The sequence below is a fragment of the Zophobas morio genome, unplaced genomic scaffold (genome assembly GCF_036711695.1).
Source record: "Zophobas morio isolate AGI-343-1 ecotype UQ-CSIRO unplaced genomic scaffold, CSIRO_AGI_Zmor_V1 ptg000018l, whole genome shotgun sequence".
In the NCBI taxonomy this organism is placed as follows: domain Eukaryota; kingdom Metazoa; phylum Arthropoda; class Insecta; order Coleoptera; family Tenebrionidae; genus Zophobas; species Zophobas morio.
This window is the reverse complement of record NW_026972123.1, coordinates 4,279,765-4,307,641: the sequence shown is the minus strand read 5'-3', so window position 1 is coordinate 4,307,641 and position 27,877 is coordinate 4,279,765. Positions and strand designations below refer to the sequence as shown.

At 31.1% G+C, this 27,877-nt stretch overlaps 1 protein-coding gene across 2 annotated transcripts in view; it reads right to left on the bottom strand.

Annotated features, from left to right (window-relative positions):
• LOC135130764 (leucine-rich repeat and calponin homology domain-containing protein) overlaps nt 1-27,877 on the bottom strand; it is a 64,270-nt gene that overhangs the window by 15,886 nt on the left and 20,507 nt on the right. For both annotated transcript variants that reach the window (XM_064058185.1, XM_064058184.1), the window contains exons 2-4: nt 8,107-8,303; nt 924-1,342; nt 487-867 (exon numbers count right to left, since the gene is read on the bottom strand). In XM_064058185.1, the coding sequence (XP_063914255.1) occupies nt 487-867; nt 924-1,342; nt 8,107-8,303 (997 nt within the window). The remainder of the gene's footprint in view (nt 1-486; nt 868-923; nt 1,343-8,106; nt 8,304-27,877) is intronic.

Genomic DNA, 27,877 nt, shown 5'->3' with positions numbered 1-27,877 from the left:
TTTTGTCAGTTTTTCATCTTTACAATTTTTCGTTTTGCGTTTTTTTTTCCAATTTTTAGTTTTTCAATGTTTCAATTTTTCGTTTCATTAGTTTTTCAATTTGCAAATTTCTTTTCCCCTTTTTCGATTTTGCATTTTCTCGTTTTTTCAGTTGTTCGATTTTTCAATTTTTTCCAATTTTTTCGTTTTTCTATTTTCCAATTTTTCGAAAAATTATAAATTCGAAAGAAACGTCGACAAATTAGAGGAAATGAAAACACGAAAATTTTGTTGAAAATACAAATTAGGAACTGAAAAAATTGAGGCAACAAAAAATTAAAAATTTTGAAAGTCGAAGAATTGGAAAACTGAAAAAATTAAAGTTGAAAAAACAAAAAATTTGTAAAATCAAAAAATTATTGCCTTATTCTGGCATCTTTTAATGACTCTATGGAAGAGCTTTAACAAACCCCAAGTTATTCCAACCATCCACTCTTTAAAACTTACTTGTACGTTTGTATTTGGTGCAGAGGCTTCGTCGTCTTCTCCTCAGCTTCGTTGTTTCCGTTATAGTTCCCGTATCCGTCCGTGCACGGACTCAGCCTATAACTCTCCTTGGCACCGCCTTCCAACTCCTCCTCGTTGCAGATTTCCGGCGCCGGCGACGCCGTCGACGGCGTCGACAGAATCGACTGCGTCCCGTTCGTCTCCGTCCGCGTCAACAGCGGCGTCGACGTCCAACTCTTCTCCTCCAGATCCTGACTCCACCGCTTCTCGAACCCGTCGCTACTCGTACTATACCCGCTATCCACGTTCTGTCGCTTGTGCTTCAACCTGTCGACCAAAAGAGGCGGCCCAGGAGACGACCCCGTGCCGCTTTTCCTCGACCTGCAACCACACAAACCGAGCTCGTTTTTGTCGTTTGACGTCACTAAATCTTATACCTCCTCCCCAGCGTGCCGCCGCCGCCGCCCGTCTTCCGGTCCAGCCGCACCGCCTCGTTGTCCAAGTACTTGAAGATGTGCACCCGCCCCCTCCTGCACAAACTCGCCGGGGGGCTGGTCAGCGGGTTGTCCTCCACCAGCAGGTCGATCAGGGTGCCCATGTCCCGGATTTCGATGGGCAGCGTCCCGATCCTGTTCGCGCGGAGGTCCAGCCTCGCCAGCTTCAAGAAGGTCACTTCGATGGGTACGGCCAGTAGGAGGTTGTTTCGCAGGACTAGCGATTGGAGCGAGCGGAGGTCACCCATCCGGGGTGGTAGATGGGTGAGTTGGTTGCACGAGGCGTCCAGTTCGGTCAGCTGGGACATGCGGTTCAGTTCGTCGGGTAACTGGGTCAGGTTGTTGTTGGAGACTAAGAGGATCTGGAAATGTCAAAAGTAATGTATTTGTTTGTCGGAATGGGAAAGGTAAAGGCCAAAAATGGGTATGTTCGTTTCGCGATTTGTGTGAATGACGTGTGGAGGAATTTTTGGTTTTATGTAGGTTTATGATATTGGTTAGGTTTTTGATGGTTGGGAGGTTGGGCAACTCTTACGAAAATAGTGTGGTCTGGGTGAAAACCGATTTTTTACAGGTGAATAATTAACTATGATCAGGCTTATTTAGATAATGATAAGTGGCATAAATAACACAAGTTATGTGAATGACTTTACAGTTTGTCCAATACGTATCACGATACAATAAAAGCCAATTTTAAAGGCGATAAATTTGTCGAACATGTTAGGGGTTACTATTATGTATTATACTGAGTATATTTGCTACTAAAAGGTCAGGAGACGGCAGAGAGGAGACAGTAATCGTAATATTTTTAATGCTGGGCTACAAAGAAAAAGCTGCCTTATTTTCCTATGACGGATTATTATTAAGCACGAAATTCCATATATGTAAAACAACTTAACGTTATCGTGAGAATTTAACTTAACTTTTTTTTTTTTTAAGTTTGAAGGAATGAATGAATTCTCCCATTTATCACTCTCTCTTTTATTCTTTAAATGTGTGTTAACACATAGATTACAAATAACTCTATAATCTACACAAAATGTACTATATAACTTAAAAGAAAATGCATGATCTTTTACATGCCAGGTTATTTCCCCCTATCTGGGTTTTCTCTCTCTCTATCCAAGTTATCTACTGCCCCGAATTCTTTCTCTCTCCGCGGTCTCTCTCTCTCCGGATTCTGTTCCCAATTTTCTCTCCCTGCCCATGTTTCCTGTTTCTCCAAATTTCTCTCCCCAAATTTTCTGCTTCTCTGAATTTTCACCCTTCAGATTCCCTGTTTCTCCGAATTCTCTCCCCTCAAGTTTTCTGTTTCTCCCAATACTCTCTGGACCCAGGTTCCGTTTCTCCGAATCCTCTCTACCTAGGTTCCCTGTTCCTCTGAATTCGCTTTTTGCCTAGGTTAATATGCTTCTCTCTCTCCAGATTCTCTCTCTCTCCGAATTCTTTCTCTCCCCAAGTCCTGTGTTTCTTTGAATTCTATCTCCCTAGGTTCTGTTTCTCCAAATTATCTCCCCCGGGTCCTTTGTTTCTCAGAATTTTCTCTCCTTGAGTTCTATTTCTCCGATTTCTCTCCCTCCAGGTTCTCTGTTTCTCCAAATTCTCTCTTCAGTTTTTCCGTTTCTCCAAATTTCCCCTCGATACAGGTTTTATTTCTCCGAATTCTCTTTTATCACTCTCTCTCATTCTCCCGTTTATCATTCTCTCTCTCATTCTCCCATTTATCACCTTCTCTCTCATTCTCCCATTTATCACTCTCTCTTTCATTTTCCCATTTATCACCCTGTCTCTCATTCTCCAATTTATCACCCTTTCTCTCATTCTCCCATTTATCATCCTCTCTCTCATTCTTCCATTTATCACTCTCTCTCTCATTCTCCCATTTATCACCCTCTCTCTCATTCTCCCGTTTATCGCTCTCCCTTTCATTTTCCTATTTATCACTCTGTCTCATTCCCCCGTTTATCACTCTCTCTTTCATTCTCCCATTAATCATTCTCTGTCATTCTCCCATTTATCACTCTATCATTCTTCCATTTATCACTCTCTCTCATTCTCCTGTTTATCACTTTCTCTTTCATTCTCCCGTTTATCACCCTCTCTCTCATTCTCCCATTTATCACGTTCTCTCATTCTCCCATTTATCACTCTCTCTTTTATTCTCACGTTTGTCACCCTCTCTCTCTCTCATTCTCCCATTTATCACGTTCTCTCATTCTCCCATTTATCACTCTCTCTCTCAATCCCCTCATTTATCACTCTCTCTCTCATTCTACCATTTATCACTCTCTCTTTCATTCTCCCATTTATCACTCTCTCTTTCATTCTCCCATTTATCACTCTCTCCTGCATTCCCCCGTTTATCACCCTCTCTCTTATTCTCCCATTTATCACTCTCTCTTTCATTCTCCCATCTTTCATTCACCCGTTCATCACCCTCTCTCTCATTCTCCCATTTATCACTATCTCTTTCATTCTCCCATCTTTGATTCACTCGTTCATCACCCTCTCTCTCATTTTCCCATCTATCACTCTTTCTCATTCTTCCATTTTTCACTCTTTCTCATTCTCCCATTTATCACTCTCTCTCATTCTCCCATTTATCATTCTCTCTCATTCTCCAATTTATCATTCTCTCTTTCATACTCCAATTTATCACTCTCTCTCTTTCTCTCGTTTATCACTCTATCTTTCATTCTCCCATTTTTCACTCTCTCTTTCATTCTCCCATTTATCACTCTCTCATTTCCTCATTTATCACTGTCTCTCATTCTCCCATTTATCCCTCTCTCTTTCATTCTCCGGTTTATCACTCTCTCTCCTTCTCCCATTTAACACTCTCTCCTGCATTCCCCCGTTTATCACCCTCTCTCTCTCATTCTCCCATTTATCACTCTTTCTCATTCTTCCATTTATCACTCTCTCTCTCATTCTCTCATTTATCACTCTCTCTTTCATTCTCCCATTTATCACCCTCTCTCATTCTCCCATTTATCACTCTCTCTCATTCTCCCGCTTATCACTCTTTCTCATTCTCTCGTTTTTCACCCTCCACTCATTCTCCCGTTTATCGCTCTCCCTTTCATTCTCCCGTTTATTGCTCTCCCTTTCATTCTCCCATTTATCACTCTCTCATTCTCCCATTTATCACTCTTTTTCTCCTATTTATCACTCTCTCATTCGCCCATGTATCACTCTGTCTTTTATTCGCCCATGTATCACTCTCTCTTTTATTCTCCCATTTATCACTCTCTCTCTCTCTCTCTCTCTCTCTCATTCTCCCGTTTATCACCCGCTCTCTCATTCTCCCATTTATCACTCTTTCTCATTCTCCCATTTATCACTCTCTCTCATTCTCCTATTTATCACTCTCTCTCATTCTCCCATTTATCACTCTCCCTCATTCTCTCATTTATCACTCTCTCTCTTTCTCTCTCTCTCATTCTCTCATTTATTACTCTCCCTTTCATTCTCCCATTTATCTCTCTGTCATTCTCCCACTTATCACTTTCTCTCTCATTATCCCATTTATCATTCTCTCTTCCATTTTGCCATTTATCTTTCACTCTCAGTTTTCCATTTATCAGTCTCTCTCTCTCATTCTCCCATCTAACACTCTCTTTCATTCTCCCATTTATCACTCTCTCTAATTATCCCATTTATCCCGTTTTCCGAATTCTTTCCCCTAGTTCTATTTCTCCGAATTTCCTTCCTGGTGTTCTGTTTCTCCCAAATTTGTCTCCCTCGCCATGTTCTGTTCTCCGCGTTTCTCTCCACAGGTTGTTTCTCCGAATTTCTCTCTCCCTAGGTTCTCTGTGTCTCAGAATTATTTCTCCCTCCAAATTCTCTGAATTTCCTTTCTCCATATTCTGTTTCTCTGAATTCTCTTTCCCCCTAGGTACTATGTTTCTCTGAATTCCCTCTCTACTCAGGCTCTTTCCGTTCCTTTGAATTCTCTTTCTTCCTAGATACTACGCTTCTCCAAATTCTATCGTTGCAAGTTGGATCTCGGAATTCTCTCTCTTTCATTGTCCCATTTATCACTTTCTCTCACTCTACCATTTATCACTCTTTCATTCTCCCATTTATCACTTTCTCTCATTTTCCCATTTATCACCCTCTCTCTCATTCTCCCATTTATCACTCTCTCGCATTTTCCCATTTATCACTCTCTCGCATTCTCCCATTTATCACTCTCTCTCATTCTCTCGTTTATCACTCCCTCTCTCATTCTCCCATTTATCACTCTCTCTTATTTTCCCATTTATCACTTTCTCTCATTCTCCCATTTATCGCCCTCTCTCTCATTCTCTCATTTATCACTTTCCTTCATTCTCTCATTTATCACTCTCTCTCTCTCTCAATCTCCCATTTATCACTCTCCTTCATTCTCCCATTTATGACTTTCTCTCATTCTCCCATTTATCACTCTCTCTTCAATTCTTCCATTTATCACCCTCTCTCATTCTCCCATTTATCACTCTCTCTCATTATCCCATTTCTCGTGTTCTCCGAATTCTTTCCCCTAGTTCTATTTCTCCGAATTCCCTTCCTGGCGTTGTTTCTCCTAATTTTTTCTCCCTCACCATGTTCTGTTCTCCGCCTTTCTCTCCACAGGTATGTTTCTCCGAATTTTTTCTCCCTAGGCTCTCTGTGTCTCAGAATTATTTCTCCCTCCAAATTCTCTGAATTTCCTCCATTCTCCATATTCTGTTTCTCTGAATTCTCTTTCTCCCTAGGTACTATGTTTCTCTGAATTCTCTCTCTACTCAGGTTCTTTCCGTTTCTTTGAATTCTCTTTCTTCCTTAGATACTACGTTTCTCCCAATTCTCTCTCTCCTCAGGTTCTCTACGTTTCTCCAAATTCTATCGTTGCAGGTTTGGATCTCGGAATTCTCTCTCGTCATATTCTCTTTTCACAGGTTCTCTCGTTCTCTGAACACTCTATGTCCCCAGGTTCTATGCCCCCCCCCCCCCCAGGTAATTTGTTTCATTTCTCTGAACTTTCTCTCGCCCTAAAATCCTTTGATTCTCCACATTCTTTCTCCCGAAATTATCTGTTTTTCCAAATTTCTCTTCCCAGGTTTTCTGTTTCTTCGAATTCTAGCTCCCCAGGTTCGCTGTTTCAACGAATTATATCTCCCAGATTCTCTGTTTCCCAATTCTCTCTCCTCAGATTCTTCGTGTATTTGAATTCTCTCTCCCCAAGTTATCTGTTTTTCCTAATATCTCATTCCCCGTGTTCTATCTCTCCAAATTCTCTCTCTCCTCAGGTTCTGATTTTCCCAGTCCTCGGTTCCCGAGGTTATCTAGGTTTCTCCGAATATTCTCTCTCCTCGGGTTTTGTTTCTCCAAATTATTTCTCTCCACGGATTGTTTCTCCGAATTCCCTCCCAATGGGTTCTGTTTTTCCGAATTCTCTCTTCAAGTTTCTATTACTCCAAATTCTTTGTCCCCAAGTTCTCCGTTTGTCCAAATTATCTCTCTACACAACTTTTGTTTCTCCGAATTCTCTCCTCATATTCTCCGTTTCTCCGAATTCTCTCTCCCCTGGTTCTATTTCTTCAAATTCCTCCCGCGTGTTCTCCGTATTCTCCCTTCCCAGGCTTCCTATTTCTTCACATTCTGTCTACTTCCCCGAATTCTCTCTTCCTAGTTTCTGTTTCTACAAATTCTCACTTCCCGGGTTCGCTATTTCCCGAATTCTCCCTCCGCATTCCGTATTTCTTTTCCTTTCCGGATTCTCTCATTTCAGGTCCTCTCCTATTCTCTCTCTCCCTCTGGCTGTACCTTTCTCCGAGTTTCCTCTCTCCTTAACTTTGCCTTAATAATATCTTTGTACCTCCGGGTTCTCTATTTTTCTCGTTAGACTTTCTTTGATTTTCCTCTTACATGATTTTTCTTGTCTCCCTGTGTTCTTTCGGTATCTCCACATTCTCTCGCACTCTCTCCAAATTCCCTCTCTACCTCTCTCTGGATTTCATGTTTCTTGGACTTAGTTTTTTCTCTACCTGAATACACTCTTTCTCCGATTTCTCTCTTATCTGGTTTTTCTTTTCTCTCAGAATCTCTACATTCTCTCCTTCACTCTTTCCAGATTCTCTCATTCTCTCTCCGAATTATGGTGAATTTTTTAATGACTTCTTTATTAAAAAATAACAACCAAAAATCTTCACATGATAAAAATACGATTTCGTACCTACTGGCACAAATAACTATTTAATTTGTTGACATCCCGAATGACTATCTTTTTCGGTTGGTCTATAAAAACCTTAAAATTTAGTGTTATTCCTTAAAATTAAAACCAATCTGAGCCAAGTATAAATAGAGAAATGTACGATCACTATAAACCATTACAATGTCTAGGACTTTTTTAACCTGCGATAACTCAGACCTAATGACCTCTTAAGCACCGTGACGAAGGAGACGTCTGGGAAAATCGAGTTCTCGCTATACACAACTAATAATAGTTTGTACTTTTACCGCTTATCGACTACTAACGGCGGCTTTAATTAATTTTACTGTCTCCATTTTATAAAATTAGCATGCATAAAAAATTCACAAACGGATATTTAATTAATTAATTCCACAATTAAACGAAGAAATTAATTTTCATATCGTAATAATAAACATTAACGTAAATGTGCATTCCCAAACGTGTTTTGATTAATGTCATTATAATTACTCGTTAGAAAATTAAATATTGTGTTTGTGACAAGTGAAGAGTGTTCTCGACGAGTTATTACAACATTGAAATGAAGGCACAAATGTTTAGAAAAAAACGAATTAAAAATTTTATTGCGTGTTACGCGGGCTTAAATTAAACAAATTATTTTTATGCCAACTGTAACAAACACTATTTTTATGGTCAACATAAAACATTAAGTACACGTGCACTCATAATTTACTTCAATTAATGTAATTACTACAAAGATAACAGTACGATGGACGAAATAATTTTTTAATCCGAAATTCCCAATTTTCCGACCAATCTCTATCTATGGCAACTGACGTCAGCCTTCCGGAAGTGGTACCCACCACGATAATGCTTATCAGTACACCGCAGCCTGAATCAATACCGATTAATCAATCCCGAAAACACTCAACCCCTCTCATCCACACTTACTTTAATCGGAAGTTGGCACAGCTCTCGTGGAAGTGCGTTCAATTGATTCCGGCTCAAGTCCACGTATATCAGACATTGCAGATTCACTATACTATCAGGGATGTACCGGATGGCGTTGTGATAACAATGAAGTCTTTCTAAAAAATGGAACGTCGTTACTTCTTCGGGAAGCTCGCTGAAGCGATTCTTCGACAAGTCTGCAAAAAAAAAACTAATTTAGTCGAAATTCAGGGCAGCCGCGCCGCGCCATCCATCGCCCGCCCCACGCAGTCTACGAAAGAATGAAGGGAAGTCCTTGTACGGACCGAGACGTCAATACACTCGAAAAAGAAATCTGTTGTGTTCGTAGATTTGTTTGTATGCAAATGGCAGAAGCGCGCGGAATATTAATTACAAGCGTTCGAGACTGGGAGTTATTTATAAGAGACGCTGCGTCCGTTTTGTAATTGAAAAATCGCCAAAGAAACTAAAATAATGCGTGACCGTGTGGCGAATGGCATTCGGGCGAGATTCGCACGGAAAATATTTTTGCTGGCTTGGAAAAAATGCGCGATGATAAATGGTGGCTTCCTGGCGATAAAATGAGTGCTGCTCCATTTACTTATCTTAATATTTTCTTTGATGTTGAAGTGAGTGGCGAAAAATCGAGCGATTCGCGGGCCCGGAAAAGAGAAAGTTATGGGGTTTGGCTGCACTGCAATTAGTTTTAATTTCATCGGAACAGATTGATGGGTATTAGATACACTTAGTAACAAACTTTTACTTGGAAGTCGAAACTGCGGCCAATTTCGCCTTATTATGACGATAAATGGATGATGGGCAACAGATGAGACCTCTAGGGGTTTTATTGTTAACCATTACACTTTTACGACTTGCTTTACGAGCAATTTTCTAGACAGTATGCTACCTCCACACTTATAATAAAAGTCCATATTCTCTACGTTTCGTGAAAATATTTACAAGGCGCACTTACGAGCGTTCAGAAACGTTTGTTCGAAAATATCAGTTTTACTGAAATTCTCAGGTGAAATGTAAAAATCGAACAATTGGAGTCGTACAAACCTTGAAAAAATTACAAACCTCGATATTTATATATCGCGACATAAAACTAACTGTTGTCACACTTTCTAAATATCGAGTATTCACAACATAAATAAAAATCTCGAAAGATTGTATTAACGTCAATTTTACAAAAATAACACCGCCGTAAATAAAAATTTGGGCTTTTAGCAAGTCGTTTTGACGATTTTTTTTAAATAAACGGAAAAAATCAGAAGAAACATTTAAATCTAGAATAAAACTAAAATTTATATAGCGAATTTTCTACAGACCTCAAAACCTTAAAGCTTCCGATTTACAACAATCAGTCCAGTAGTTTCGGAGATTAACTGTCTAACAAACAACAGACGACAGACACACGACAAACGGCAGATAGAAACGACTTCGAATTTCTGAAATCTTAGACTACATAAATTGTACTTACAAAAAATAGAACTAAAAGGTTTTATCTTCTACATGATATTCCTAAAATTCATGTAAAATTTTACAACCAGTCCAGTTGTCTCGGTATCCCATTTGTCAATTTTCTCGTTTTTCCATTTTACAATTTTTCAATTTTTAGATGTTTTCCTTTTTCGGGTTATATCAGTTTCTTAATTTTTAATTTTTCGCTTTATCAATTTTTCGTTTATTCAATTTTTTCAATTAAATATATTAATTTGTCGAGTTTTCAATTTTATAATTTTCAAAATTTCAATTTTTCAACTTTTTCGATTTAATTTTTTTTTTTTTTCAATTTATCTATTATCTCTCGATTTTTAATTTTTTCGATTTTTAAATTTTTAGAAATCAATTTTGCGAATTTCCAATTTAACAATTTTATTTAATTTTTTTTTTATTTTTCAACTTGAATATTTCGCTGCCCCGATTGTTCAACTTTTTTCGTATATTATATGATTTTGCAATTTTTCCATTTGTCAATTTTATGATTTTGCAAATTTTTCTATTCGTCAATTTCATGATTTTGCAATTCTTCAATTTTTTATTAATTCATTCATTTTTCAAGTTTGTCGTTCTTCCATTTTGTTGTTTTTCGATTTTTCAATTTTTTATTTCTTCAGTTTTTCGATTATCATTTTTTCAAATTTTGCAGTTTTTCGATTTCTCAAATTCAGTGCTGCAATTTTTTGAATTTCCAATTCTTTGATTTTTTAATTTTACAGTTTGCCATTTTTCCTTGTACAGATTTTCAGTTTTTGGATACTTTAATTTTTCATTTTTCCAATTTTTTTTCGTTTTTCCAATTTATAATTTCTTCATTTTTTAATTTTCCATTTCTTCAATTTTAGGATTTTGTAATTTTTTAATTTCACATTTCATCTATTTTCTTTCCAATTTTTATATTTTTAATTTCTGGTATTCCCAGGTTTAAATTTTCAAATTTTTGGTTTTTAACTTTTTTTTTCAATTCGATTTCTCAATTTTTCGTTCAATTTTAGGATTTTGCTATTTTTAATTTGTAGAATTTTCAATTTTCAAATTTTTATCATTTTCAGTTTTTCAACTTTTCATGTTTTTAAATCAATTATTTTTAAATATTTTAATTTTTCGATGTTTCAATTTTTCGTTTTTTCCTTTTTTTGGTTTATCGATTTTCAGAATTACAATTTTTCGAATTTTTAATTCTTCAATTATTCAATTTTCCAGTTTTACGGCTTTTCTATTTCACTATTTTTCGACTTTTCAATTTTTCGTCTCTCCAGTTTACGATTTACAATTTTTAAAATTTTCAATCTTCGATTTTTTAATTTTACAATTTTGACTTTTCGAATTCACAAATTTTCTTTTTTTAGATACTTTAATTTTTCATTTTTTCAACTTATCTATTTTTCCATTTTTCAATTTACAAAGTTTCGATTTTTCATTTCTTTTCAGTTCAATTTTATCAAGTTTTTTAATTTTACATTCTTTCAATTATCTTTTCAATTTGTCTATTTTTTATTTGTAGATTTTTCATTTTTCAAATGTTTGTCGTTTTTGATTTTTCAACTTTTGATGTTTTCAAAACAATTTGTTAATTTTTTGTGCTTCAATTTTAGTATTTCGATTTTTTAATTTAATAATATTTCGGTTTTTGAATTTTTCATTTCTTCAATTTCATGAGTTTGCAATTTTTACATTTTTCAATTTTACGATTTTGCAATTTTTCAATTATTTTATTTTTCGATTTTACAATCTTCCAATTTTTAATTACATAGGGAACTAAATTTTTTCATGTTTCAATTTTTCTTTTTTTTTTGATTTGTCGTTTTTCATTTTTACAATTTTTGGAATTTTCAATCTTTTGTTTTTTCAATTTTAAATTTTCAAATTTTTGATTTTTCATCTCTTGAGTTTTTTACTTTTGCATTTTTTCTATTTTCTTTCCAATTTGGATGTTTTTAATTTCTGGATATTCCCAGGTTTAAATTTTCAAATTTTCGGTTTTTATCTTTTTTTTTTTCAATTCGATTTCTCAATTTTTCGTTCGTTCAATTTTAGGATTTTGCTATTTTTAATTTGTAGATTTTTCAATTTTCAAATTTTTATCATTTTCTGTTTTTCAACGTTTCATGTTATCAAATCAATTTGTCAATTTTTTGTGTCTTCAATTTTAGTATTTCGATTTAATTTAATAATTTTTAAATTTTTTATTTTTCAACTTTTCAATTTTACGATTGGATACTTCGATAATTTTTTTAATTTTCCTATTTTTAAATATTTTAATTTTTCGATGTTTCAATTTTTCGTTTTTTCCTTTTTTTGGTTTATCGATTTTCAGATTTACAATTTTTCGAATTTTTAATTCTTCAATTTTTCAATTTTCCAGTTTATGGCTTTTCTATTTTATTATTTTTCGACTTTTCAATTTTTCGTCTCTCCAGTTTACGATTTACAATTTTTCAAATTTTCAATCTTCGATTTTTTGATTTTACAATTTGTGACTTTTCGAGTTCACAAATTTTCTTTTTTTAGATACTTTAATTTTTCATTTTTTCAACTGATCTGTTTTTCCATTTTTCAATTTACAAAGTTTCGATTTTTCATTTCTTTTCAGTTCAATTTTTTAGTTTTTAATTTTACAGTTTTTCTATTTTCTTTCCAATTTGTATATTTTTAATTTCCGGATATTCCCCTCTTTAATTTTCAAATTTTCGTTTTTTTTAATTTTTTTTTAATTGGATTTGTCAATTTTTGGTTTGTTCAATTTTAATATTTTGCGATTTTTTAATTTTACATTCTTTCAATTTTCTTTTCAATTTGTCTATTTTTAATTTGTAGATTTTTCATTTTTCAAATGTTTATCATTTTCGATTTTTCAACTTTTGATGGTTTCAAAACAATTTGTTAATTTTTATGCTTCAATTTTAGTATTTCGATTTTTTAATTTAATAATTTTTCGGTTTTTGAATTTTTCATTTCTTCAATTTCATGAGTTTGCAATTTTTTACATGTTTCAATTTTACGATTTTGCAATTTTTCGATTTTTTTAGTTTTTTATTTTTCGATTTTACAATCTTCCAATTTTTAAATAGGTAACTAAATTTTTTCATGTTTCAATTTTTCGTTGTTTCTTTTTTTTGATGTCGTTTTTCATTTTTACAATTTTTGGAATTTTCAATCTTTCGTTTTTTCAATTTTAAATTTTCAAATTTTCGAGTTTTCATTGAAGTTTTAAAAAATTGAGAAATCGAAAACAGAAAAATTAAAAAATCGAAACATTAAAAATCTAAATTTGAAACATTCGGAGAAGAAGATCAAAAATCGAAGTCCGAAAGGTAGAAAAATCGAAAGATTGAGCAATCAGAATCTAAACAATTAAAATATCGAAAAATTAAAAAATGCAGAAATTGAAATTTTTCTAAAATTGAAATGTTCAAAAAATTGAGAAAGCGAAAACTGGAAAAATCGAGAAATCGAGAATTCGAAAAATCGATCGAGTGTAATAGTAAAAAATAAAAAATTCGCGAAATGGAATATCAAAAAATTTTAAAATTGAAAAATGTGTAATTAAAAAATCCAAAAATGTATGATTTAAAAATTGAAAAATCAAAAAAATGTGATCGTAAAATTTTAAAACTCGAAAAATTGAAAAGTCAAATTGAGAATTTCCAATAATAAATGTCGGAAAAATTGAGAAATTGAGAAATGTAAAACCGAGAAGTCGGAATGTAGAAATATTGAAATCGAAACATTAAAAATTGAAAAATCTAAAAATTATAAACTAAAAAATCGAAAAATCGAAATCCAAAAGGTCGAAAAATCTAAAATTTAAAAAATCGGAAAATTAAAATATCGAAAAATTGAAGATTTTCCAAAATGGAAATGTGAAAAGCTTGAGAAAATCGAAAAATCGAAGTGTTAAAATGTACAAAATCGAATAATTCAGACGTCGAGAGGTCGAAAATTCGAAAAACATAAAAATTATATTAATAAAAAATAAGAATCAGCAAATCGTAACATCAAAAAATCTTAAAATTGAAAAATCGAAAAATGTAAAATTTAAATAATCGAAAATTGAAAAATCCCAAATTTCAAATGGCGAAAAATTGGGAAGTCGAAAAATATTTTAATAAAAAATCGGAAAATTGAAAAATCGAAAAACTGAAAATTCAAAAAACGGTAAATCGAAAAATCAACAATGTGAAAAATCGAACAATCGAGAAATTCAAAAATCGAAACATTAAAAAATCTAAAATTGAAAGATTCGGAGATGAAGTACCAAAAATTGAGGTCCGAAAGGTAGAAAAATCGAAAGATTGAGCAATCAGAATATCAAAAATTAAAATATCGAAAAATTGAAAAATGCAGAAATTGAAATTTTTCTAAAATTGAAATGTTCAAAAAATTGAGAAAGCGAAAACTGCAAAAATCGAGAAATCGAGAATTCGAAAAATCGATCGAGTGTAATATTAAAAAATAAAAAATTCGCGAAATGGAATATCAAAAAATGTTAAAATTGAAAAATGTGTAATCCAAAAATGTATAATTTAAAAATTGAAAAATCAAAAAAATGTGATCGTAAAATTTTAAAACTCGAAAAATTGAAAAGTCAAATTGAGAATTTCCAATAATAAATGTCGGAAAAATTGAGAAATTGAGAAATCTAAAACCGAGAAGTCGGAATGTGGAAATATTGAAATCGAAACATTAAAAATTGAAAAATCTAAAATTTATAAACTAAAAAATCGAAAAATCGAAATCCAAAAGGTCGAAAAATCTAAAATTTAAAAAATCTAAAAATTGAGAAATCGATAAACCAAAAAATCTAAAATTTAAAAAATCGGAAAATTAAAATATCGAAAAATTGAGGATTTTCCAAAATGGAAATGTGAAAAGCTTGAGAAAATCGAAAAATCGAAGTGTTAAAATGTACAAAATCGAATAATTCAGACGTCGAGAGATCGAAAATTCGAAAAACATCAAAATTGTATTAACAAAAAATAAGAATCAGCAAATCGTAACAACAAAAAATCTTAAAATTGAAAAATGGAAATATGTAAAATTTAAATAATCGAAAATTGAAAAATCCCAAATTTCAAATGGCGAAAAATTGGGAAGTCGAAAAATATTTTAATAAAAAATCGGAAAATTGAAAAATCGAAAAACTGAAAATTCAAAAAACGGTAAATCGAAAAATCAACAATGTGAAAAATCGAACAATCTATAAATTCAAAAATCGAAACATTAAAAAATCTAAAATTGAAAGATTCGGAGATGAAGTACCAAAAATTGAGGTTCGAAAGGTAGAAAAAGCGAAAGATTGAGCAATCAGAATATCAAAAATTAAAATATCGAAAAATTGAAAAATGCAGCAATTGAAATTTTTCTAAAATTGAAATGTTCAAAAAATTGAGAAAGCGAAAACTGGAAAAATCGAGAAATCGAGAATTCGAAAAATCGATAAAGTGTAATATTAAAATACAAAAAATTCGCGAAATGGAATATCAAAAAATTTTAAAATTGTAAAATGTGTAATCCAAAAATGTATAATTTTAAAATTGCAAAATCAAAAAAATGTGATCGTAAAATTTTAAAACTCGAAAAATTGAAAAGTCATTTCCAAAAATAAATGTCGGAAAAATTGAGAAATTGAGAAATCTAAAACCGAGAAGTCGGAATGTGGAAATGTTGAAATCGAAACATTAAAAATTGAAAAATCTAAAATTTATAAACTAAAAAATCGAAATCCAAAAGGTCGAAAAAAATAAAATTTAAAAAATCTAAAAATTGAGAAATCGATAAACCAAAAAATCTAAAATTTAAAAAATCGGAAAATTAAAATATCGAAAAATTGAGGATTTTCCAAAATGGAAATGTAAAAAGCTTGAGAAAATCGAAAAATCGAAGTGTTAAAATTTTCAAAATCGAATAATTCAGACGTCCAGAGATCGAAAATTCGAAAAACATAAAAATTGTATTAATAAAAAATAAGAATCAGCTAATCGTCACATCAAAAAATCTTAAAATTGAAAAATGGAAAAATGTAAAATTTAAATAATCGAAAATTGAAAAACCCCAAATTTCAAATAGCGAAAAATTTGGAAATCGAAACATATTTTAATAAAAAATCGGAAAATTGAAAAATCGAAAAACTGAAAATTCAAAAAACGGTAAATCGAAAAATCAACAATGCAAAAAATCGAACAATCGAGAAATTCAAAAATCGAAACATTAAAAAATCTAAAATTGAAAAATTCGGAGATGAAGTACCAAAAATTGAGGTCCGAAAGGTAGAAAAATCGAAAGATTGAGCGAGCAATCAGAATATAAAAAATTAAAATATCGAAAAATTGAAAAATGCAGCAATTGAAATTTTTCTAAAATTGAAATGTTCAAAAAATTGAGAAAGCGAAAACTGGAAAAATCGAGAAATCGAGAATTCGAAAAATCGATAAAGTGTAATATTATAAAATAAAAAATTCGCGAAATGGAGTGTCAAAAAATGTTAAAATTGAAAAATCCAAGAATGTATAATTTAAAAATTGAAAAATCAAAAAAATGTCATCGTAAAATTTTAATACTCGAAAAATTGAAAAGTCAAATTGAGAATTTCCAATAATAAATGTCGGAAAAATTAAGAAATTGAGAAATCTAAAACCGAGAAGTCGGAATGTGGAAATATTGAAATCGAAACATTAAAAATTGAAAAATCTAAAATTTAAAAAATCGGAAAATTAAAATATCGAAAAATTGAGGAATTTCCAAAATGGAAATGTGCAAAGCTTGAGAAAATCGAAAAATCGAAGTGTTAAAATGTACAAAATCGAGTAATTCAGAGGTCGAGAAATCGAAAATTAGAAAAATATGAAAATTGTATTAATAAAAAATAAGAATCAGCAAATTGTAACATCAAAAACTCTTAAAATTGAAAAAATGAAAAATTTAAATAATCGAAAATTGAAATGTTAAAAAATTAAAAGATCCAAAATTTGAAAAATCGAGAAATCGAAAATTCTAAAAATCTAAATATTGTCATATTAAAAAATAAAAAATCGCAAAATCGAAACGTCAAAAAATTCGAAAAATTAAAAATCTTGAATATGGGAAAATCGGGAAATCGAAAAATAGAGGAAGTAAAACATCGAAAAACACCGACAACAAATTAAAATATAAAAGAAGCTAAAATCAACTAAATTTCAGTATCAATTGTAGGTTGGAAAATTGTAGCAACTTTACTTAATTTAAAATTCGAATTTTTAATGTATTTGAATCATAAAAAAATATAAAAACCGTTAACTAAAACTAAAAACGTCCCATTCTATTTTAACAATAACTGGAAACACAATAAATTTATTCAAAAACACCATTAAAAAAAAGTATTTTCGAATTGCGAATGGAGTTACGATTAAAAAATCTAGAACATTGGATAAAACTACAAAATAAAATTCTACTTGAGCAGCTTTTACCAAAACAAACAACACCAGAGTTTACCGACTACAGCAGCCGCGATCAACCATCTCGAAGACACCCACAAAAACCAAATCAACGCAACTTCAAATATAACAATAAACAAATAAACGCCCAATTAGACCGCAAAGACCATCCTCCTTTGAACCCAACATCGTCCAAGTCCAATTTATTTTTACACGAATCCCCAATTAGTTCTTTGATGTTAAATTAATACCATCGGACACACAGCAGCGCTCGTACGTCACCGACCATAATAAACCCGTCGCCATATAAAAGTGGCTGAAACAACCCTCTCCGGCCATATACAAATATAGAAACGCACTCGAAAGGGGCAAACCTTAAAAGCGCACTAAAAGCCAAACGATGATCGATCTGGTAATTTAGTAAAGTCAAAACGTGAGTGAGTGCTGCAGCTGTTTTGGGTGTTGTCCAGGGATCAAATCTAAGTTCGCTTCTTTTTCGATTATACTTCAATGACGTTATTGATAAATAATTGATTAAAATTCGTTGTATGTGTTGTGTTTATGAATAAATTCGTATTGTTTTTATTCTTATTATCGCGATTAAACCTGCTCTCGTTTATCGGGTCGTCATTGAACTAACCCGACCAAATGAGCCGTAATTATTGTTGTCATTTATAGTTACGGCCGGGGTTATTTAGCTTTCATGAGATAATTCCAGTCGACATTATCGCAGCCAACCTGTTCCGACGACATTTTTAATCATAATCGATATTTCGAAGGCTCACGAAGATCGTCGTTGGATTTTTCGATGGGTTGCGCAAGAAGACGAGAAAATCCGCGCTTTTATTGCTCAGCGTGTTTTATTTGGTTTCAGTGTCGGCTAACGGAACTTTGATGTGCGTTTTTTCCGTTTTACACGGATTTAAATTCTCGTCGGTGTGGTTTTGTCGCTTGTAGAGGCATCTGATTGGTTGGTCGTTGCACTAACCATAAGCATTAATTTTTTGACTGGTGCGTAACGTCTGGTTGCCAGGGTTACGGTGCAATATCAGAGGAATTTGTGCTGGGTCGTGTTTGAGTTTGAGCAATGTGTTTTGTATATTTGGATTTAATTCGAAATAAGGAATGGTTTGTTTTAAAAAGAAGATAATTTTATGTTTGTTTAGAGAAACAAAATTTTTTAATGTTGATTGCCAAAATGATGTTAGATACCTGTGTGTTTGGCACGATTTTATTGCATTATATGAACAAAAAACCCATTTCGAAAAAATATCCGAAACTACAAGACCGATTGTTGTCAAATTTTGTATGTACGTTAGAATTTCGGTTGAGTTTTTGCACTAGGCATCCAGATAGCATACTTTGTAAATTTTGAATGCCGTACTTTACATGTTTCTGTTCATTAAATAATGCTAAAAATATTTATATTTGGTTGTATTCCATACTTCTAAATAAATAACATAACATTAAAATGTCTTTTATTTAAACACAAAAAACTGTCAGGTGTGGGATTCGAACCCACGCTCCATTTCGAGAATCACAGCTTAAATCTAACGCCTTAAACCGCGGCCAATCTGACTACACTTCATTGTTTTATTTATAAATCTGTACTTATCTATTAAGCTATACAGGGTGTCTGGAAAATGGCGGATTAACTTTTCTGTATGTTATGTACGGGGGTTTCGGGAGTTCCAAAGAAAAAAAAAATGTGTAGTAAATGTTATCTAAATTCGTCGTTTCAGAAGTTTGCATAGTAAATGTTATTTACATTCCATAAAATAACAGTTCTTTACTCATGGTTTATGAATCCGCTTTTATTTTTAACTTGGGACATCCAGATTTTTAAAAATTTATATTTGTGCTTTCTAAATGTTGAACGCCGTACTTTGTAAATTTTGAACGTACGTCGCACTCATAAAATCTAAACGGCGTATTTTTAATGTCAATTTCTAGACATTTCAGTTTTTCGATATTTTAGTTTTGCGATAAGTTGATTTCTCGATTTTTCGGTTTTTAATTTTTTTTTCTTTAAGATATACATTTTTTGATATTCTAATTTTTCGGACTTGCATTCTTTTATTTTTCAATGTTCCTATCGATTTTTCGATTTTTCAAATTTTACAGTTTTCTTTTGATGTGATTGCTCTGTTTCGATTTTTCGACCTTTCCGACTTCGATTTTCGGTTCTTCGAATTTTTAAATTTTTCGATTCCCCAATTTTTCGGACATTTAAATTTTGGCAGTTTTCAATTACCCGATTTTTCAATTTTTTCAATTCTTTAGTTTTTCGAAATTTTTCTAGATCTGATTATTTCATAATTTTTTAAATATTACATTTTCAATTTGTCGACATTTCGACTCATTGATCTTCCAATTGCTCGATTTTTCGACTTTTAGAACTTACGTTTTTCGGTTTTTCAATTTTCCGATTTTTAAATTTCTTGATTTTTCGATTTTTTCAATTCTTAAATTTTTTGTTATTTCTATTTGTCGATTCTTTTATTTTTTTAATATTACAATTTTCGACTTTTCGGACTTCGATTTGCGGTTCCTCAATGCTCCGAATTTTTAAATTTTGGATTTTTCAATTTTTTAATGTTTCGATTCCTCCATCTTTCGAGTTTTCGACTTCTCGGTTTTAAATTTTTGACTCTACAATTTTTGCGGCATTCAAGTTTTGGGAGTTTTCAATTTTTCGATTGAGTTTAGAAATTTTACAATTTCTCGTTTGTTTTATTTTCCTATTTTTCGATGTTTTATGTTTTAGCACTTTTCGATTTTTCAAAATTTCAATTTTTTACCATTTCGATTTTGGGAATTCATCAATTTCTGAATATTTCAATTTTTCAACTTTGTGATCTTTCGATTTTTCGACCTTTCGGACTTTCGGTTTTTCAGTTCTCCGAATTTTTCAATTTTAAATTTTTCAATTTTTAATGTTTCGGTTTCCGATCTTTCGTTTTTTGACACGGTTTTAAATTTTTCGACTTCCGAATTTTTTCAACATTTAAATTTTGGGAATTTTCAATTACCTGATCAATTTTTTCGATTTTTCAATTTTTCAAGTTTTAAAATTTTACGATTTTTCGTTTTTTTGATTTTTCAATTTTTCGATCTTTTAAGTTTTAAGACTAGGATTTTTCGATTTCTCAATTTTTCACCAAGTCAGTTTTGGAATTTTTTCAACTTCTGGATATTTCAATATTTTTTTAAATGTTATATTTTCGATTTGTCGATATCTCGAGTCTTTTGTCCAATTTTTCGACTTTTCGAACTTATCTTTTTCGGTTTTTCAATTTCCCGATTTTTAAATTTCTTGATTTTTCGATTTTTTCAATTTTTGATTTTAAGATTTTTTTCATTCGATTTGCCGATTCTTTTATATTTTAATATTACAATTTTTCTGTTTTCGAATATTCCACTTTTCGGACCTCGATTTTCGGTTCCACAATTTTTAAATTTTAGATTTTTCTATTTTTAAATGTGTCTAGTCCTCGATCTATCGATTTTTCGACTTCTCGGTTTAAATTTTTCGACTTCTCAATTTTTCCGACATTTAAGTTTTGGGGTTTCCAATTTTTCGATTCCTCAATTTTTCGATTGAGTTTTGAAATTTTACTATTTCTGGTTTGTTTTAATTCCTATTTTTTGATTTTTTAAGTTTGAACACTTTTCAATTTTTCACCATTTCGATTTTGGAAATTCAATTTCCGAATATTTCAATTTTTCCATTTTTTAATTTTTTGATTTTTCGACTTTTTGATGTTCCGATTGCTCGATCTTTCGATTTTTCGACCTTTCGGACTTCGATTTTCGGTTTTTCAGTTCTCCCAATTTTATAATTTTAAATTTTTCAATTTTTTTTTTCGGTTTCACGATCTTTCGTTTTTTCGACACGATTTTAAATTTTTTGACTTCCGAATTTTTTCAACATTTAAATTTTGGGAGTTTTCAATTACCTGATCAATTTTTTTGATTTTTCAGTTTTTAGGTTTTAAGATTTTTTTGATTCGATTTGCCGATTCTTTTATTTCTTAATAATATTACAATTTTTCTGTGTTTCGAATATTCCACTTTTCGGACCTCGATTTTCGGTTCCTTAATTCTCTGAATTTTTAAATTTTAGATTTTTCAATTTTTTAATGTCTATTCCTCGATTTATCGATTTTTCGACTTCTCGGTTTTAAATTTTTCGACTTCTCAATTTTTCCGACATTTAAGTGTTGGGGTTTTCAATTTTTCGATTCCTCAATTTTTCGATTGAGTTTTGAAATTTTACAATTTCTGGTTTGTTTTAATTCCTATTTTTTGATTTTTTAAGTTTTAACACTTTTCAATTTTTCACCATTTCGATTTTGGGAATTCATCAATTTCTGAATACTTCAATTTTTGGATTTTTTAATTTTTTGATTTTTCGACTTTTTGATGTTCCGAATTTTATAATGTTCCGGTTTCACGATCTTTCGTTTTTTCGACACGATTTTAAATTTTTCGACTTCCGAATTTTTCCGATATTTAAATTTTGGTAGTTTTCAATCACTCGATTTTTCCATTTTATTGAGTTTTAAAATTTTATGATTTCTCGTTTTCTCAATTTTTCAAATTTTTAATTTTTCAAAAATTCAATTTAGGAATTCTTCAGTTTCTGGATATTTCAATATTTTTTAAATGTTATAAGTATTTTCGATGTGTCGATATGTCGACTCTATTTTTCAGTTTTTCGATTTTTCAAGCATTTTCCTTGATGGTTATCTTAGCTTATCTGCAAAGACTCTGTATATTAAGACTCAATTTATTTTTTTACCTCTCCACAATATGTAACAGATTATAAAATTAACCTTATTACGATTTTTTGTGCCAAAAAATTTCAAGAAAACAGGAATAATATATGTTTAAGTAGTTGGCTCTGTAGTTTCAATTAATCTCTAAACTGGCAAGATATTAGCTTCACCAGCACCTATGTTACGCCTCTGGTCAGTGATATCATTTGCGTGGGATCAAAGTGGTACAAAATGGAACAAGTTATTATCTAATCAGCAATAACCGTTACGATCCATCAACTATACGAAAATAAAATTTTACATATCGTTGTAATATTATATAATATTGACGGTATATTACGCGATTAGATATTAAAAAAACACAATATCGCTCTTTCACAACATTATAGGTTCCAGTATTTTGAAAATTTTGTCAGTTTTTGAATTCTTTTAGTTTTACTTGTTCTATATAAACATCGTAATTATAAAATGTAATAAACCGTTTTCCAATTTTTTTACGATTTTCGAAAAATTCTAACCTTCTAATCATCAATATAACTCATTTTTTGTGTATTTTAGATTAAAATAAGAACAAATATTTACTTTAAACGTCTTTTACGCTTTTAACGTCAAGTTAATTTGAAAATAATTTTCGTAACAATACACAAGAAAACTGATCCAAGTCCCTCAGGGCACGTTCTCACGAGCTTCACCACCTCGATCAAAATTCATAATTTTCTAAATAATACAAGAAGCAAACTCAATTTAAATCTCATGTTTAATGCAAAACTTCTCTAGCGAGCTACGATGACAACATTGTTAACACACGTATTAAAATAACAACGTTATAAATATAAATAACGCCACTGAATCAGGCCGGTTGTTGTTTTGTATACAGTTCACACCAAAAACAAACAGACACGTCACAGTCGTACAAATTTTCCTAAGTTTATCCCCATTTTATTCGCACAAGATGTGTAATTTTAAACAAGGTAAATCGCTCAGAGTCCGCCTGAAAATTAGCGCTTAGAACTGAAACGCAATAACGTGTAAATTCTTTGTGTCTGAATTAAGCTGTAATTCATAAATCTTTGGCAAAAAGCCCATCTACATGGTGGCGTAATTGGCGGGTTCGATTTATTACACACAACAAATTTTACGAGTGTAAACTTCTGGTTTTTAGCAAAATCTTGGGCGATGATTAAAAAGTGGAATGGGTTCGGGGAAAAGTGGAGCGAAAATATGAAACAAAGGATGTTTGGGGCTTGATACGAAAGCAAAAGCTCGCTTATGGTTTGATATATTTTTGAAGAGGAAGTCACGACTTTTATTGAATTTAAATTTTTACGTGTCAAGTGTCAATTTGACTTTTTTATCTACGAAAAATGTGAAGTTAATCTTTGCCCTTTGACGAAGTGTGACAAAGAAAATGTCGGAAACAATACTATATTATAAAAGTAAAGGCACAAGAATTAAATTTTTAGAAAAATACATTGGTACAGAAAAAAAAAATTAACTTTGCAATGGATGGATTGGAGCCAAAAAAGATTTGGGACTGTTTCAATTCTACAAAAAAGTTGAAGGTTAATTAAAACAGAGCGAAATCGCGTATTATCATCAAATACTTGAAAATACATTGTCACCTACTTCAACTTCAAGAAAAGTTATCTAAAAATCCAAAAAAAGTTCTGATATATAGAACTGGACGTTTTTTTTTTTTTTTTTAATCTTAAAAACTGATATATCTGATTGGGTGATTCTGAACAATGGAAGGAGCTTTGGAAGAAATGAAACGGAAATTAAATTCTGGAGGTCGAAATCTGTAAAAAAATCCATTTAGGTATGATCGAAAATGACGCTTGAAGATTTCATAGGGGAAAAATTGAAAAATCGAGCTTTCAGAACAGTTGCCTAAGAATCCAAAAAAAATCTGAGAAATAGAAAGATCTCAACGTAGTGATTCGATAAATATATTATTGTGTATGGTCCCAGACCAAGATTTTCGAAATATGTATTCAGTCTCATTTTTTTTAATCCAAAAAATTGCTATATTTCATTGGGTATCATTCAGGAAAAACACTAGTACTTGTGAAAGAAAAGTATCTTGTGAAGGTTGAAATCTAAACAACATTTTTTGATAGTTTTCCAAGTGATGCAAAAAAGGTCAAAATTTTCATAGGGGAGAGAATTTGAAAAATTGAGTTTTGGAAAAACTTGTCTCAAATACCACACAAAATTCTGGAATATTGATATCGGCGTTCTGATTCGAACAATATAACGTATTTATATCACCCAAAAAAGATTTCAGAAATATTGCGTTTGAAAATCAATTTTTTCAAAAATCCTAAAAATTGTCATCTTTTATTGGGCGATTCCGAAATACGGAAGGAGTTTTGGAAGAATTAAGATGGAAAGCAAAATTTGGAGGTCGAAATCTATAAAATAAACATTTGAATAATTTTAAAAGTGATTGAAAAATCCAAAATTTCATAAAAAAAGAATACTAAAAAATCGAGCTTTCGGAAAAATTGCCTGAGAATCCACAAAAAATTCTAGGATAGAGATGTCAACGTGGTGATTCGATAAATAGATCGTGTGTGGTCCCAGAGCAAGATTTTCGAAATATTCAGTTTCATTTTTTTTTTTAATCCTAAAAATTGCTATATTTCATTGGTTGTCTTTCAGGAAAAACACTAGGACTTGTGAAAGAAAAGTATCTTGTGAAAGTTGAAATCTAAACAAAATTTTTTAAAATTTTTGCAAGTGGTCCAAAAAAAGGTCAAAATTTTCATAGCGGGGAGAATTTGAAAAATTGAGTTATGGAAAAATTTGTCTCAAATTTCACACAAAATTCTGCAATGTTGATATCGCGTTCGGATTCGAAAAATATAAGGTATTTATATCTCCCAAAAAAGATTTCAGAAATATTGCGTTTGAAAATCAATTTTTTTTTTTTCAAAAATCCTAAAAATTGTCATCTTTTATTGGGCGATTCCGAAAAATGGAAGGAGTTTTGGAAGAAATAAGATGGAAAGTAAATTTTGGAGGTCGAAATGTATAAAATAAACATTTGAGTAATTTTAAAAGTGATTGAAAAATCCAAAATTTCATAAAAAAAGAATACTAAAAAATCGAGCTTTCGGAAAAATTGCCTGAGAATCGACAAAAAATTCTAGGAGAAAAATGTCAACGTAGTGATTCGATAAACAGATCGTGTGTGGTCCCAGAGCAAGAATTTCGAAATATTCAGTTTCATTTTTTTTTTTTTAATCCTAAAAATTGCTATATTTCATTGGATGTCATTCAGGAAAAACACTAGGACTTGTGAAAGAAAAGTATCTTGTGAAAGTTGAAATCTAAACAAAATTTTTTAAAATTTTTGCAAGTGCTCCAAAAAAAGGTCAAAATTTTCATAGCGGGGAGAATTTCAAAATTGAGTTATGGAAAAATTTGTCTCAAATTCCACACAAAATTCTGGAATCTTGATATCGGCGTTCTGATTCGAAAAATATAACGTATTTATATCTCCCAAAAAAGATTTCAGAAATATTGTGCTTGAAAATCAATTTTTTTTTTTTCAAAAATCCTAAAAATTGTCATCTTTTATTAGGAGATTCCGAAAAATTGAACGAGTTTTGGAAAAAATAAGATGGAAAGTAAATTTTGGTGGTCGAAATCTATAAAACAAGCATTTGAATTATTTTAAAAGTGATTGAAAAATCCAAAATTTCATTAAAAAAGAATACTAAAAAATCGAGCTTTCGGAAAAATTGCCTGAGAATCTACAAAAAATTGTAGGATAGAGATCTCAACGTGGTGATTCGATAAATATTTCGTGTGTGGTCCCAGAGCAAGACTTTCGAAATATTTAGTTTGATTTTTTTTTAATCCAAAAATTGCTATATTTCATTGGTTATCATTCTGTAAAAACACTAGGACTTGTGAAAGAAAAGTATCATGTGAAGGTTGAAATCTAAACAAAATTTTTTATAGTTTTCCAAGTGGTCCAAAAAAATGTCAAAATTTTCATAGGGGAGAGAATTTGAAAAATTGAAGTTATGGAAAAATTTGTCTCAAATTCCACACAAAATTCTGGAATATTGATATCGACGTTCGGATTCGAAAAATATAACGTGTTTATATCTCCCAAAAAAGATTTCAGAAGTATTGCGTTTGAAAATCAATTTTTTTTTTCAAAAATCCTAAAAATTGTCATCTTTTATTGGGGGATTCCGAAAAATGGAACGAGTTTTGGAAGAAATAAGATGAAAAGTAAATTTTGGAGGTCGAAATCTATAAAATAAACATTCGAATAATTTTAAAAGCGATTGAAAAATCCAAAATTTCATAAAAAAAGAATACTAAAAAATCGAGTTTTCGGAAAAATTGCCTGAGAATCCACAAAAAATTTTAGAATAGAGATGTCAACGTGGTGATTCGATAAACATATTGTGTGTGGTCCCAGAGCAAGATTTTCGAAATATTCAATTTCATTTTTTTATTCAAAAAATTGCTATATTTCAATGGTTATCATTCCGGAAAAACACTAGGACTTGTGAAAGAAAAGTATCTTGTGAAGGTTGAAATCTAAACAAAATTTTTTGATGGTTTTCCAAGTGGTCCTAAAAAAGGTCAAAATTTTCATAGAGGAGAAAATTTGAAAAATTGAGTTATGGAAAAATTTGTCTCAAATTCCGCACAAAATTCTGGAATATTGATATCGGCGTTCTAATTCGAAAAATATAACGTATTTATATCTCCCAAAAAAGACTTCAGAAATATTGTGTTTGAAATTTTTTTTTTTTTTTTTAAATCATAAAAATTGTCATCTTTTTTTGGGCGATTCCGAAAAATGGAAGGAGTTTTGGAAAAAATAAGATGGAAAGTAAATTTTGGAGGTCGAAATCTACAAAATAAGCATTTGAATAATTTTAAAAGTGATTGAAAAATCCAAAATTTCATAAAAAAAGAATACTAAAAAATCGAGCTTTCGGAAAAATTGCCTGAGAATCCACAAAAAATTCTAGGATAGAGATCTCAACGTGGTGATTCGATAAATATTTCGTGTGTGGTCCCAGAGCAAGACTTTCGAAATATTTAGTTTGATTTTTTTTTAATCCTAAAAATTGCTATATTTCATTGGTCATCATTCTGGAAAAAAACTAGGACTTGAAGGTTGAAATCTAAACAAAATTTTTGATAGTTTTCCAAGTGGTCCAAAAAAAGGTCAACATTTTCATAGGGGAGAGAATTTGAAAAATTGAGTTATGGAAAAATTTGTCTTAAAATACACACAAAAGCTAATAGCTCCGAAGAAAGATTTCAGAAATATTGGGTTTGAAAATGGTTCTTTTTTTCAAAAATCCTAAAAGTTGCTCTTTCAGTGCACATTATGAAAAATGGAAGGAGTCTTCGAACAAATGTGGCGGTCGACATCTACAAAAAAATATCCTTCAATAATTTTCAAAGGTGGCTGAAAAACTGTCAAAATTTTCATAAACGAAGTATTTCAAAACTGAGCTTTTGAGAAAGTTTCCTAAAAATCCAAAAAAAAATTCTGGGACATGCTAATTCGAAAAAAATTTATAATCCTAAAGCAAAATTTTTTAGAAACAATTAGATTTAGAAGTACTTTTTTAATACTAAAAAAAATACCATGTGCCATTCTGAAAAAATGGTAAGAGTTTTCAAAGTATGGCCAAAAAATTGAAAAATCGTAAAATCTAAAATTTAAAAAAATTTATCGAGGAATCGAAAAGTCGAAAAATCGTCAAGTAGAAAAACGAAAGAACCGAAATCTTAAAAAACTGAAAACATAAAAACCTGAAAAATCGAAAAATTGAATTGAAAAACTGCAAAACCGAGACCTCGATTTGAATTAAAAAAAAACTGAAAAACTGAAACACTGAAAAATTGAAAAATCGTAATTTTAAAAAATCCAAAAAGTGAAAATAAAACTCAAAAATAAAAAAACAAAAAATGAAAAATAGAAAAATCGCAAAACTGAAATATCTGAAAGTTGAGAAATCGAAAAATAAAAATCAAAGAATGAAGAATCGAAAAATTGAAGAATCTAAAATCTGAAAAATCCCAAAA